This window comes from Spodoptera frugiperda, chromosome 17 (genome assembly GCF_023101765.2).
Source record: "Spodoptera frugiperda isolate SF20-4 chromosome 17, AGI-APGP_CSIRO_Sfru_2.0, whole genome shotgun sequence".
In the NCBI taxonomy this organism is placed as follows: domain Eukaryota; kingdom Metazoa; phylum Arthropoda; class Insecta; order Lepidoptera; family Noctuidae; genus Spodoptera; species Spodoptera frugiperda.
This window is the reverse complement of record NC_064228.1, coordinates 1,726,343-1,741,875: the sequence shown is the minus strand read 5'-3', so window position 1 is coordinate 1,741,875 and position 15,533 is coordinate 1,726,343. Positions and strand designations below refer to the sequence as shown.

General features: G+C 36.1%; 1 protein-coding gene across 2 annotated transcripts in view; it reads left to right on the top strand.

The window, feature by feature from the left end:
• Window positions 1-86: 86 nt before the first annotated feature.
• LOC118276653 (tyrosine-protein kinase receptor) overlaps window positions 87-15,533 on the top strand; it is a 53,018-nt gene continuing 37,571 nt past the window's right edge. Inside the window, exon 1 of one of the 2 annotated variants that reach the window (XR_004783689.2) lies at window positions 87-1,301. Coding sequence is in view for 1 of the 2 variants with exons in the window: in XM_035595056.2 (XP_035450949.2) it covers window positions 689-1,301 (613 nt within the window). In the remaining variant the exon portion in view is untranslated. The remainder of the gene's footprint in view (window positions 1,302-15,533) is intronic. The other variant, XM_035595056.2, reaches the window with a different exon arrangement.

The window sequence follows — 15,533 nt, the reverse complement described above, 5'->3', positions numbered from 1 at the left end:
GGGAACGGGCCGGGGCGGGACAACACCTGCGCAGCATCCCTACAGACGCCGCTCCAAGATCACATCTCGCGAAAAGTAATGATTATTTCTGTCCGCGGGCGTTTAGTTCCGCATACTCCCGCGGTGGCGCTGTGCACGGGAGTCCGACCGCGAATACGTACCTCGTTATATGGATTTTAAAACGTATTAACAGTATTGTAAATTGATAAATTACGTGTTAAAATATAGTAAAGTGTATTACAAACAAACCGTGCTATGTGGCTGTGCTTAAAATGGTATTAGTTTGTGTATCTGGGCGTATCGCGACGCTGGCTCGCACGGTCGGTGTCGTCCATTAGAAACGATTTTCCAGGGGCAGTGGAGGGTGTGCGATCTAACACGGAAAATTCCCAAGTGCGTTAGGATACAAGTGTAGCCAGTGTCCGGGCGATGTAGTGAGAGCAGAGAGCGTTCCTGCCCGCGATGTATCAGTCGGGGAGTGTATCGACCGCGCCGAGACCACGGCTGGCTGTTTTCCAAAGCCGCGTCGTGCGCGCTCGCCCGACTCTACGCGCTTAACGAGATAATCACGGACGATTCGCACTGAACTCTGGTTTAAACTATTGTTATGAGTGTTAGCAGGCATAATGCCCGCTGTACCGACCGCTCTGTGCGGCCATATCATCTAGAAACAAAACGAGACCACTAAATGGCGCTGGGGAAGTTACTTTCTGTGCTGGTCGTGGTAGCCATAGTCCTTGGCGACCATGAGGTCGAAAAGGAGAGTAAAGCTAAGAAAGCCATGGCGGCGGAGACGCAACAGAAGTACAGGAGTGCGAACCCTGGGAAGGAGAAGGGGTCTTTTCACAAACTGAGTGCGATGTTCAACAAGACGGACGAGCGGCGCCAGGGCCGGCGTGGGGATAAGACGTCGGTGGACAAGCTGATGCGGCTCAACAAGAAGTACAACGACATGATGAACGACAACCAGGGCGCCATCGCCATCAACCAGAAGAATTATTCAGACAGCGACACCGTCACGTTGACTGACAAGATGAAGATCTTGCGTCCGAACGTGCCTCTGTATGAGGCGGTCAACAAGAACCCTTACGTGTCGCAAGCCACGGGGGTGTACTGCAGCTTCGAGAAGAACGGGACGAACAACCCCGCCAGCATGTGCATGTGGCAGTGGAACTCCACGGTGTCCAGCCACGGGCTGGGGTTCAAGGTGGTGACTGCAGCCGACGTGGTGGCCATGAACCAGTCCACCAGGGGCCTCAAGTTCTCCGGGCCCACAGCGGACGCTGACGGCAATGTGGGAGGTGGGTTTAATATTTAATTTTATACTAGCTACTTCCCCGCGGTTTCACCCGCTCTGCTTGGCTCCTATTGGCCATAGCGTGATGATTTATAGCCTATAGCCTTCCTCGATAAATGCACTATTCAACACAAAAAGAATTATTCAAATCGGACCAGTAGTTCCGGAGATTAGCGCGTTCAAACTAACAAACTCTTCAGCTTTATAATATTAAGTATAGATTTTTCCGCCCTTATTCTATTTTCAGAATTATAAGGGGATTTATCATGCAGCTATTGGGGGAGGTGGGAGGAATTAATGGTTCTGAAATACAAATCGGTTGATATACATATAGAAGAGATAGATACATAGTATGTTTTTGATTCGTGTTTGCTTTTATTGATTTTAGTACTTAAGCTATTGTATTTGTAGACACTATGATCTATTCTAACTTAGTCATTTCGAAAGTGACTCCTCATATTTGAAGCACAGTAATTCTGAATTAATATTAAGTGCATTTTACAAAAATATCACGGAGATTTTTTTTAAAAGCTCGCTTTCTAGCTAACGAGTTAAAAGAATTAGTAAAACTACAAGCTTGTAATATTTCTTACTAAATTACTAAAAAAACTATTGACGGATTTAAATTCCATCCCATACATCACTAACTATTTACTGGTATAAATCAATAAATAATAGACAATTAGTTATTAGATAGACAAAACAAAACAGTTTTAATTCTGTTACAAGTACCAATACATATTTTCAACAAGCTACTCAGACTACTTAGTACTGAAACAAGAAAAAAAAAACGACATGAGTTACCTGTTTACTAGCAAAAAATCAATTTACCTATCTCGTAAACAACTTATTTTAAAGGAAAAACGATCTTAAGTGTTTGTTAATAAGAATACTTTTAAGATTGTTAAGTATCTTGTTTCTATGTAGGATTTTTACGAAGAAAAATCGATGTACCTACTTTAGATATAAATAAATAGACCTTCGATTGCGCCCGTCCATGTTGTTAGGCTAAGATAATTATCAAGAAAATGTTTTCGATGAGGATTAAAAGGGCCCACGCGTTGCTATGTTTTTAAAGATTAAGTCCGATTTTTTTTATAATCTCTTTAACGAAGTCGATAATCGCCCAACAGATAATAAGCAGATTTACCTGAGAGGGTAGCAATTATTTTTATTTTTTTTCGAAGGGGTAAAATTATCTAATGGAAATATCCAATGGAAAAAAAAGCTTCTCCCGCCTTGGGCGAGGCAAGAGGGAGTGTCAGACTCTTACTGACTAAAAACCACCCCGTCACTATTCCTGCTTTTCGAGCCGGAGCCCCGGTAACCCGCTAGGTAGTCTGCATCTCCGGATTCTTCAGCCCTACTGGGCCTCATCTGTAGTGGTCTGATGGCTCTTTTAGGCGCGCGCTGTATGGAACTACGATTTAACTAAGCTGTTTTAACTGTACAGTTAAATGTTAAGGTGTGTAGAGCAAACAGTTGAACTGTACAATTTTAACTGAATCGAAACATGAATAGATAGATACAGTTAAAAACACACATCAAACTTGTGTGTAGCGTGTATTATAATCATTGTACTTTTTCTGTCAGTCAGATTCTAATTCAAATTAATTTATTTGCAAGAAATACATATTTAACAAAGGAAAATCTTAAAGCTACAGCCTAAAAGTCATTGTAATCTGCCAGTAAGCAAACGTGCAATTGTGCACGTGTGTATTGACAATCCGATTAAAGTGACCATAATAAAGTACACAATTACAATATTTGAGTTCATATCATAATCATAGATAGATAAAAGAATGTCCTACAACATACAATTCAACACAGGTATAAAATGAGCCTCTTTGGGCGGCATAAAAGGCGTGACGTTGCAGCGTTGACGTTGCAACAAAAAAAAAATTCATGTTTTCGTATACATAACAAATATACGTACATACATTTTGTCTCCTGCATTAAATTCACCGAGGAAAGTGGAAACTATCGTTCTCTTTTCTTCTCCTTTAATATTATCTTCTGATTTATTTAGTTGCGGGATCCAAGACAGTCATTCATGTCCCTGGGACACGCCGGACTTCAATGTTCCGGTGTTTTCATGGTTGTATCTACTGTAGATCCTGGCTAACAGGAGTTGCAGCGGTATGGGAAGTTGTGACGGGCTTGCCCCTATAAAAAATTTCCTACACCTTATGTGGCGAAAGTGCAATGCAATACTGCAATACCTATGTGTATCTATTTCATAATATTCAGATTAGATCGCTAGACATGTTTTGGTCACGGCCATATGTAAGGTAATAGGTGTACATGTGTCAAACGGTCATGTATGTTGTACATTACGTTCACACTCTATTAAAATACTTACCTATGTGTGTTAAATAAAATTACGCCACTTTTTAACATGTATGTTAAGTACCTAGGTAGAGATTATAGCCATTGTTTACCAGTTATGTTGCTTATTGTGTATATTTCATACAATTAGGGATAAGCCTATTTTTTACCTCGATTACTCTATTTTTGAAGGGGGAAAACATCCAATGACTTCTTCCACCTTAGGCGAGTGACTCTTACTGACTAAAAACTAACCATCCAACTCATGCTTTTCGAGCCGGAGCCCCGGTAAACCCGCTAGGTAGTCCGCAGCTCCGGATAGGTTAAAGATAAAATAAAATTTAAAGATAAGATAAAATAAAATAAAATTATTTCATAAAAAATAATAGTAGATACTGCCAACTTACCTTATTTTTTCAACTTCTTCAAAAAGAAGAGATCTTCCACCATCGACCATCCAGTCGTTCCCGAGATCTACCTACATAAACGATGTAACTAACACGAATTCTGCTTCATAAATTACTCCCATAATACACACCCACCCACGGTAACTGCGGGTGTCTAAATTGTCTAACTTCATACCGAAATCATGTTTAATTATAATTGGATTAATAGCCTTATGGGTGTTTGACTGCAAAGGTCACAGGTTCGAGTCTATGTCGGCGCACTATTGTTACTCCCACGCGTTTTGCGGATCTGGGGCCTTAGTCTGCTATTACAATTGTGTCAGAATGGTCGATCACTGAGCAGTGCAAGAGGGACGGAGCTATGTAGGTTGTATAGCGCCATCCCTCTTGCACTGCTCAGTGATCGACCATTCTGACACAATTGTAATAGCAGACTAAGGCCCCTGAAATGGTTATGTTATGAGCTATTTGCATTGAGTCAAGTTCTGGTATATGTATTATATCTATATACCGTTATGTATTGCATATAATATATTGTTGTATAATATTAGGTAATGTTTGTTATTAATCACTTTAATATTATAAATGTGTAAATTTGTTTGTTTGGATGTTTAGCAGTCAATCACGCTGAAACTACTAAACGGATTTTGATGGAATTTGGTATACAGCCAGGGAATGAGCTGACTTGGGTGATAGGACACTCTTCTTTTCCTATGTTTACATATTTTACAGAGTAACAGGTCATTTAATGGTCTCTTAAAAACTCAGTCCTTAGCACTAGTTTTCGGAATAAAATCGTTACTAAAGAAGAGTTAAAGCAATCATTATTTCAATCGTTGAACTTAAAGGCTAATTAACTATTGATCTAAGCGACATATTTTTGCGATATTAATTTATATTACATATTCGGATTCACCGATTTTTTCTCCATCGAATGATATACTCGTACCTACATCAAATCATCATATATAACTAAAAAAATGTCTCTTATGTCAACTAACCTCTCAACCGTCGATATGTCTCCGAGTGCGGCAGTAAGTCTTAATTTCTTTACGAAATAAACTGTAACAAGCATTAAATTAAAATCACTTTCACTACACACCAGTCAATAGATCTCTCCCCCAAAAGCATAGCCACTGAGTCTATAAAACAGTCCCAAAATAGACTGAACGCATCATTCATCTGTCTTTACAGTTATAAATATTATATTTTAAATATAACTTGCGTTTATGACATTCTGAGTCCGTGCCTGTATCACTTTGTTACTATCTTTATATATATAATTCTTCTGTGAGTGTGTATGTCACTGAACTTCTCTTAAACGACTGGACCGATTTTGATGAATTTTTTTGTGTGTGTTCAAGGGGATCTGAGAATGGTTTAGATTCACAATTTTGTCCGCTGGACAATGTTTTTTTAATTATTTTTAATTTATTAGTAGTTGTTGATTTTGGAATGTTTTACATTGGATCTGACAAATTTTCAAATTAAAGACGTGTAGACAGGACAACGTCTGTCGGGTCCGCTAGTATAGTATAAAACAAAGTCGCTTTTTCTGTCCCTATGTCCCTTTGTATGCTTAAATCTTTAAAACTACGCAACGGATTTTGATGCGATTTTGTTTAATAGATAGAGTGATTCAAGAGGAAGGTTTATATGTAGGTAGGTATAATACATGCATAACGTATCACCATTGCACCCATGTGAAGCTGGGGCGGGTCGCTAGTAGATAGATAAATAATAGAAGAGCTGCAATATGCCGTAATGTGCACCTCTGCCTTCCCCTTCGGGGATAAAAAGGCGTGACGTTGCACTGCAGTAGCATATTTGATGATGATGATTATTTTTCTACGTCTTTGACTGAGTATTAGTGTTACATTGTTCTCACATAGTTGAAGCAAACGAAACAATGTAACCAAGAGTTGTATCGTGAATCTGATTGAAAAAGAGTAACCTATGGAGTTTCTTGCTCGTTCTTCTGACGACCGACTGACCGACAAACAGACGTTATTAATATTATTATATTCGCTTTGACGTTCAAAAATTTCTTCCCGGTCTATTTGAAATTAATAATTTTAACTTTGACTTTATGTAGTACATACTACACGTGAACATACAAGTGTCATTTGGAGATGTCTTCAATCTTCAACTCACCTGCTAAGCGTGAAGATTTGATAAATACCTCATCAATATTATTGCAATAAGAATTAATCTGTATTATGGATATAAGCTAAAAAAATATAAATGATTTTAGAAACAAATAATCAAACATTGATTATTGATTGATTTCAATTTATAATTTAGGAGAAAAATAAAGTAAAACGTCTAAATACAACATAATATATAAACTAGACGTTCTTGTAAACATCATAGTAATTCCTAAAATATTTAGTAAACATATCTATCCAACAGTTTATAAATGTGTCATGATATTAAAAATAGATTAACCGATGGATGTAAATAAAAAACGAACTTCTAAACATTTGTAAGCGCGTAACTCAATAAGTAACTCGACCAATGGTTTTGCATATCTAATGGGCAAAGTCGAGTCGCCTGACTGTGCAGTGTGTAATATAGTTGAAGATGTGCACCATATTCTGTCGGAATGTGTTCGGGGCGAAGTCGAAAGAAAGCAAATTTTTCCTAAATTAAATTATAATGTTGGCAAATTTAATAGTGTTTTGTCTGTACCTTTATCAGACATAGCTAAAAAAGTATATTTACTAGTTAAAAATATTTTGATTAATAGAAATTAAGTTATATATTTTGTTAAAGTTCCTATGAGGGTGACATAATCATTGTGTGATTAAACCCTCCAACATATGTATTTAATAAAGATTAAAAAAAAAGCGCGTAACTCCTAAACGACTGCACCAAATTAGATTAGTCACATTTTTATTAGGGTTATTGATGACCGAGCTAAGATTTTTGTTAAAGAAAAGCAGCCAGGTCATAATTGGGTGTGCCGATAATGATGAATGATAGTATTTAGTACTAAATAGTTAGGACATATTACTGTATGAAATTGTAGACCACACTGTACACTATGGATGCATTAAAGTGATGCAATTTGATTTGATTAAATAAGCACACATAGCTATAAGAAGGATTATTACTAGCGTTTCTAAAGAAGGAACATCAAAGAGAACTTAGTCCCTTGCTTCACTTCTAGCAAGGCATGTTTTTGTAACATTATACTTATAAATATATGTAATGCATGCTACACACCTTACGATTTAACTGTGCAGTTTTAACTGTACAGTCGAACTGTACAGTAAGGTCTGCTAGGCTCTTCTGTAATTGTCAATTCGAAACATTTGAAGTGAGTTCGGTCGCGGTCTGCCATGTCATTGGTTATGAAAATAATCTCGACCAATGACGGGCGAGAATGCGATCGAGTTCACTTCGAATGTTTCAAATTGACAGTTGGGTAGTATCCTCTGTAGGCTGTTTGGACCTACGATTTAACTGTGCAGTTCATCTGAAGTGCATCGAAACGAGAGCACGTTCGGCGCTCTGATTGGTTGGTTTATTCGAGCCGGCCAATCAGTGCTCTTAGTATGACTTTGCTTTACGTTTAAAGTAATCGAAACAAGAGTGCATTCGGCACTATGATTGGCTGGCTCGAATAATCCAACGAATCAAAGCGCCGAACGCACTCTCGTTTCGTTTTCGTTCAACGTAATGCAAACTTGTACTAAGGTTACTGATTGGTCGGCTCCAAAAAACCAAACAATCAGAGCGCCGAACGCTTTCGTTTCTATTACTTTAAACGTAAAACAAACTCGTACTAAGGGTTACAGATCGTAAGCTGTATAGCCGCTATAAGAAACGTCAAATTAACCTCCAGTTAAACGTAACAAATACTTAAACAGTAGTATTAAATCCCAGCCCAAAATAAAGTATCCGGAACTGCGGACAACGTTTACCGGGGCATCTGCTCAAATCAGGAGAAGGAACGTGGTGTTTTTAGTCAGTATTAGTCTGAACTCCCTCCCGCTTTCCCAAAACGGGAAAGGATTCAATCATTGGACGATTTCCCCCCAAAAATAAGTAAAATAAACTATAAAAAAGTAACCAAACCAACAGCTCTATTTTCTAACGCTTAAAAATAATGCCTTGATGACAAAGATCTCTGTCTTCTAATCTTGAAAACAGATATACGAGTTTAGACAGTACTTACACAGTTCATCCCAATTCATTAGGGGAATTAACAGTCCGTCTATGTAGGCAGACTTGCATCTAAATGCTGGATATTTTTAGCTTTCCTTTGTTATGTGCATTTAATTAAAAAGGGCAGGGACGGATTTGTGGTATCTAAGTAATGGTTTTATGTTTAGTTTAGTACTTTCTTGATTGAATGAAAAACTAAATATGAAACTAAGTTAAATTCACATACGGTCACGGTTAGCTTGGTGGCTGGGCAACTGGCTACGTGCAACGTGTAGCAGGTTCGGAGCAACTCTTTGTTTGCTCCCTAAATTATTGTTTCGGGTCTGGGTGTGATGTGCATGTGAAATTGTATATTTGTAAACGCATCCAAGACACAGTAGAAAGTCCTAAAGTGAGGCAACTATTTAAAAAAACCTATCTCGGCTGCTTCAGCAGCTTCTCGAAAAATTACCTGTTACCTCTACCTTCTGGTAAAAAATGTAAATACTACTCTGCTAATCACCAGGCACATTTCCAGATTCTGAGCCGCCAAACAAATTATTTTAAACTGAAAATCTCAATTGAGGAGACTCGAGGAACGATCCAAGAAGCTCCATAACCACCAATAGCTCTTCATTACAACCATTCTACTTCACAAATTATTATATGCGTCGTCATACTACGGAACATACACAAAGTTGCTATTTCACACGTTTATGAAATGTGTGGCCTCGGAGTCGCGTCAAAACAAATAATTTTCCCGACCGACTTGTCTCCTCTCTCACGGCCACCAATATAACAAATACGTTACTGAGTTAATTATAGAGTTCTTCAACTACTGCTGAGTTTAAAAATCTGCATTCGGAATTGAATCAAAGCGTTTTAAGTGTGGGAGAGCCGTGCTTCGGCACGAATGGGTCGTAGTATCACTCCGGTCGGTGATACACGGCCTCACAGAAAACCAACGTGTAATAAATAACACTTGCACTGTGTGAGTGAGGGTACCGGAGGCCCAATTACCTTCCTCTCCAATCTTCCTAATCCCCAAACAACATTTAAATTTGCGCGCGTCTGGTGTTTTGGGTGTCCATGAGCAGCGGCGATTCCTTACAATCAGGTGATCCATTTGCTCGTTAACCATATATATATGTAAAGAAAACTATAGTTTCCTTTATTTGAATTTACGCGCGCATATAGCAACTCTTTGGTAGTTTAGAGTTTTTAAGAAAGAGTAAACTGTGACGGTCATGACGCACGCCTTTTGTTAATGTCAAATAAGAAAAATTTCTCTTTACAAAGAATAAGTTAATATCTAATTTTAAATAAAATAAGAAATCGACACCGGAATAATAACATTTAATGTCGTTTCTTTGATTTACAGGTATGTAAGTTAATGTTTGTTTGATTTGTTTCATGATTTGTTTCTTAGATTAACTGAAATAAAACTTTGATTTACAGAGAAACTCAATGTGTTTAATTGACGGTGCCGTATATCAAGCCACTATAAAATAATATTATAAAACGACATTAACTGTCACAAAAATGGAGAAACTAAAATTTACTTTTCAAATTAAACCAACAGTGGACGGAAAGTCAAACTTCATTGCCATAACCTCAATTGCCACACTAGATGACAAAGTTTACCTGGTTCCTGAAGAGTATCAAGCAATATCACTTCATAAACATATTCAAGCCACGAAAACATATGTTACATTAAAAAGTACATTGAAAAAGAGATATCAAACTAGAAATGTTTGGATAAAAACAACAGAAGAAATTTTAAAAACATATGTCGATGAGGCTGGAAACATGATTTTTCAGGACCAATTTCTAGAAGAAATTAACCAAGAACAGTCACCAGCTGTGAGTAAAATGACATTAGAGGATCCTATAGTGAAAATTTTGGAAAAATTGGTTGAAGACAAACAGAATGAAGAAAAGAAGAGTAAGAAAAAGTTAGCTGAAAGATTTGTGATTGAAAAATTTAGCGGAAGAAATTCAAGAGCATGTCAGTGGATGGAAGTATTCGAAAAAGAATGTGAAAGATTTAATATTGTAAAAGAGGAAGAAAAGATTGAAATTCTCAGACTTTTTCTTGATAAAACATGCATAGATTGGTACTCCTCCATGATGATAAAGTTTGGATTACAATCTGAGTGGTCAGAATGGAAATCAAGTTTTTTACAAACATACACCAGTAAAGGTTGGACTGACAGCAAATATGCTTTGACTTTCAAGTACCAAACAGGATCTTTGGTAGAATATGCAGTGAAAAAAGAAAGACTTTTATTGGAGATAAGAAAAACAATGGATGAAGGGACCCTAATTGACATAATCGCAGTCGGCTTACCAGATTTTATAACAGATAGGATTAACAAAGAAGAAATAGTTCATGCTAAAGACTTATTCAATGAACTTGGCAGACTAGAACACTTGGTGCAAAAACGAAGAATTATAAAAAGAAAAGAAGATAGTAAACCGGTTAGAGAAAAATGTAATATCTGTGATAAATTGAATAAAGGAGCCCGCTACCACCCAGAAGATTCTTGTTGGTTCAAACCAAAATTGAATACGGAAAAAGATAAAAAACAGATAAAACTTATCAATAATTCAGAGTTGGAATGTGAATTGCAGTACGAAGACCAAAAAAACTAATAGTGCCGCCATTGATCAAGATAAAATTACTACTAAATAAAAATATTGAAGTATCAGGGATCTATGACTCTGGATCTAATGTGTCATTGATAAACTCAAAGATATTAAAGATAAAGCAAAACGAAGGCACTCTTTCAAATGATACTAATCTAAAAACGATTAATGGCGTCAAAAAAGCTATCGGAATAATTTCACTGGACATAGCCATCTTTGATATTGAGAAAAAAATGAATGTTTTTGTGATAGATAACGAAAATTTTGATTATGACTTTTTAGTGGGACTAGATTGTATACAAGAATTTCATCTAGTTCAAGACGAAAATCTGAAAATTCATCAAAAATTACCTACACAAAACAAGGAAAAAGTTTCTAAGGAAACAAATACCGATATTGATTCTAAGGAATTAAAAATGGATAATATCATAAACTACAATGAAAGTTTTAAAACAGAAGACTTTAGAATTTGTATTAATCACTTGAGTTTTGAGGAACAGACAATAATTGATGACTTAATAACAGAAAACCAGTCAGTGTTTGCGACGGACAAATATGACATTGGAAAGGTAAAAGGTTATGAAGCACACATCGATCTACAAGTAGAAAAATATTGCAGTAAAAGACCATATCGTTGCACAGTGGAAGACAAGAAAGAAATCGAAAGCCAAATAGCAAAACTACTGGAAAAGAATATAATAGAAGAATCATATAGCCCATTTGCAGCGCCTGTTACATTGGCCTATAAAAGAGAAGAAAACAGAAAATCAAGACTGTGTATAGACTTCAGAGATTTAAATAAGATTGTTGTACCACAGTCACAGCCCTTCCCGCTCATCGAGGACTTAATAGTAAAAACAAGAAATTGTAAGTATTTTTCAACGCTGGACCTTAATTCTGCTTTTTGGTCCATACCACTGCGTGTCACAGATAGACACAAAACTGCATTTGTGACACAAGAAGGTCATTACCAATGGACCTGTCTACCATTTGGATTGAAGACCGCTCCAGCCATATTCCAAAGGATAATGTGTAATATTATACGGAAGCATAATCTTGGAGAGTTCACAGTATGTTTCATTGATGACATTCTGTTGTTTTCGAAGTCATTCTCGGATCATATAAGATATCTGAAGCAGTTATTTCAAGCAATTCAAAGCGAAGGTATGAAACTAAAATTCTCTAAATGCACATTTGCAGCCGATTCAGTAAAATACTTGGGGCATGTAATCCAGAATAATTCAGTCAGACCTCTGAAAGATAATTTGATATCAATTAAAAATTTCCCGATTCCAAAAACTCCAAAAAATGTGAGACAATTTTTAGGAAAGATAAACTTTTACCATAAATATGTGCCAAATATTGCAATAAAATTAGAACCACTACATAATCTTTTGAGAAAAGGACAACCTTTCATCTGGACTGACAAATGTCAAGAGTCATTTGAAGAAATGAAACATATATTATGTTCCCAACCAATATTAACAATTTATGACCCAAACTTACCTATTCACATATACACAGATGCCAGCATATTAGGAGTAGGAGCAGTTCTGAAACAAAAACAAAAAAACAACGAAGAAAAACCTGTAGCCTACTTTTCAAAGAAATTAAATGAAGTGCAAAAAAGGAAGAAGGCTGTGTATCTGGAATGTCTGGCAATTAAAGAATGTGTTCAGTATTGGCAACACCTACTAATAGGCAGAAAATTCACAGTCTTTACAGATCACAAGCCACTGGAAAATATGAACATAAAATGTAGAACAGACGAAGAGCTAGGTGACTTAACTCATTATTTATCGCAATATGATTTCCAAATTAAATATTCTCCAGGAAGATATAATGTTGAAGCAGATTGCCTGAGCAGAAACCCGGTTCTCGAACCAGAAGAAAACTTAGAAGAACAGCTAAAAATAGTAAACATGATAACAATAGAAGATATTTTACAAGATCAAAATCAAAATGAATATATACAAAGCAAGAGAGATAAGTTATATACAAAAAACAATGTGTATTACAAGAAAGTAAGAGAAAAAGAAAAAATTATTATATCAGAGAAATTAAGCATAGAGCTCATGAAGAAAATACATTCAGATCTAAGCCATATCGGAATTAAACAAATGCAAAAAATGATAAGCACTGTGTATACAGCAGAGAACATGACGAAAAACATAAAAATAATTTGTGAAAGCTGCACAATATGCATAAAGAATAAATCAAGAGGAAAAAATAAATATGGATTAATGTCACAATTGGGGCCTGCCAAAAAACCATTTCAGATATGCTCCATCGATACCATTGGAGGCTTTGGAGGATCCCGGTCAACAAAGAGATATTTACACCTATTATCAGATCATTTTACAAGGTATGCATACATACTAACATCCAGTACACAAAATGCAAATGATTTTATCAAACTTATAAAAAGTTGTACAGAATGTGATGACATAGAATTGATACTCTCGGACCAATACCCAGGTATCAACTCAAGAGATTTCAAGAGTTTTTTAGATGAGAAGAATATACAAATCATATTTACAGCAGTAAACTCACCTTTCTCGAATGGTTTGAATGAGAGACTAAACCAAACGCTGGTCAACAAAATCAGATGTAAAATAAATGAACAAGATACAAGAATGGCATGGACGACTGTGGCACACAATTGTGTAAAGAAATACAACGAGACAGTGCACACAGTTACTGGATATGCTCCGAAATACTTACTTTATGGCACAGATGTCACTATTTTGCCAAATGAGCTAAAACAGGAAAGAACTAAACATGATTTAATCCAAGATAGGAGAAGAGCTCTAGAAAACTCAATCAAATCACATAATTATAATAAGACAATTTATGATAAGCATCGAAAATATATAGACTTCAACGTAGGAGACACGGTTTTTGTGGAAAACGGGAACAAACTCAACAGGAAAAAACTTGATGAACTGAAAATAGGACCCTACAAGATTATAGAAAAAATATCTACATCAATATACAAGATAAACACTGACCACAAGAGATCAGAGTCTAACTACTTCCACATATCGAAGCTCACACCGGCTCCTGCTATCTACGTGTGAAGAGTGTATGCCGGGAACATCAACCTCATTGTTTATATTCACTTTTACTCATTGTTTATCTCTTTTGGGGGGGAGATGTAAAGAAAACTATAGTTTCCTTTATTTGAATTTACGCGCGCATATAGCAACTCTTTGGTAGTTTAGAGTTTTTAAGAAAGAGTAAACTGTGACGGTCATGACGCACGCCTTTTGTTAATGTCAAATAAGAAAAATTTCTCTTTACAAAGAATAAGTTAATATCTAATTTTAAATAAAATAAGAAATCGACACCGGAATAATAACATTTAATGTCGTTTCTTTGATTTACAGGTATGTAAGTTAATGTTTGTTTGATTTGTTTCATGATTTGTTTCTTAGATTAACTGAAATAAAACTTTGATTTACAGAGAAACTCAATGTGTTTAATTGACGGTGCCGTATATCAAGCCACTATAAAATAATATTATATATATCATAAAAATTATATTTCAAACAACCCATATCAGACTTTTGAGTTTGGTACATGTCCTAAAACTGCAACCAGGCTCTTTCAACTAACTGTGATGCTCAAACCGTAATCTACAAAGTCCATGTGTGGGAATTGTAGCAATTTTAACACGTTGAGTCAGTCCGGTGACCGACATTGCCTTAAACGATTTTCTTCCGGGTCTCGTCAGGTAAAGATTTGAGGAGACGTAATAGTTCTACAGTGGAGGGGAATGGACTGTTTGTGATCGTGATCGAAAGCAGCTACCGAACATCCTATAAACGACTAATATTTATTTGTGTTTTATTGTGTCATTAGTTGTAAAAACCGCTGTATTTCAACTAATAAATTTTGTTGAAGCGAAAATCGGTTTAGCTAGAAAAAAAGGAGGGTTAAAAATGTCAAATTTATTGAGTATTCACAGGAAATAAAAACTTAAGTAAGTAAATAATTTAGTTCAATAAAAACTTACTTTAAGTGAGTAATAAATAAATATGTACAACTTAGAAAAAGTAGTTTATTTATTTTTCACCCGTGATTTGTGATTTAGTCTTTTGTCCTTAAAAACTAAAGTCCACCCCTGTGCGTGACGTCACGAAATCCGCCATTTTCTAAGCAATTATTTTGGATGCAGCGTCGCGACTGAGACGATCTAATAATAGTTTAGTATTCCCACTTCAATTAGACGCAGTTTATTATACTTTGTCAAGAGTGAGAGCTTGACTTAGCTGCAATTTTAACTTACATCTTTTATTTTATCTGTTTTTAAGATTTTTTAAAGAAACTTTTAAGGTCTTATACAAGATTAGTGGTTTTAATGTTGCAAACTTCCACTAGAGGTGGTCAAGGTCACTGCGCTCTATATATTTTTTTATACCTCGACGGTGGCAAGAAAGCACACGGCCCACCTGGTGGTAATTGGTTACCGTCGCTTGCAACATTTGGGGCATTGCATTACATACTCAAGAGTTTTCAGGAATAAATAAAGGATGGCGATATGCTATTAGTAAAGATCCATTTGTAAATAAAAGAGATCAGCTAATAATTGAAGCTTATGACTTTCCAGAGACATACTAAATTAATTATTATGTTTTAACTGTAACTGTTTGACGAGGAACTCGACTAGTTTCAAGCCATACTAGAGGCTCATATCC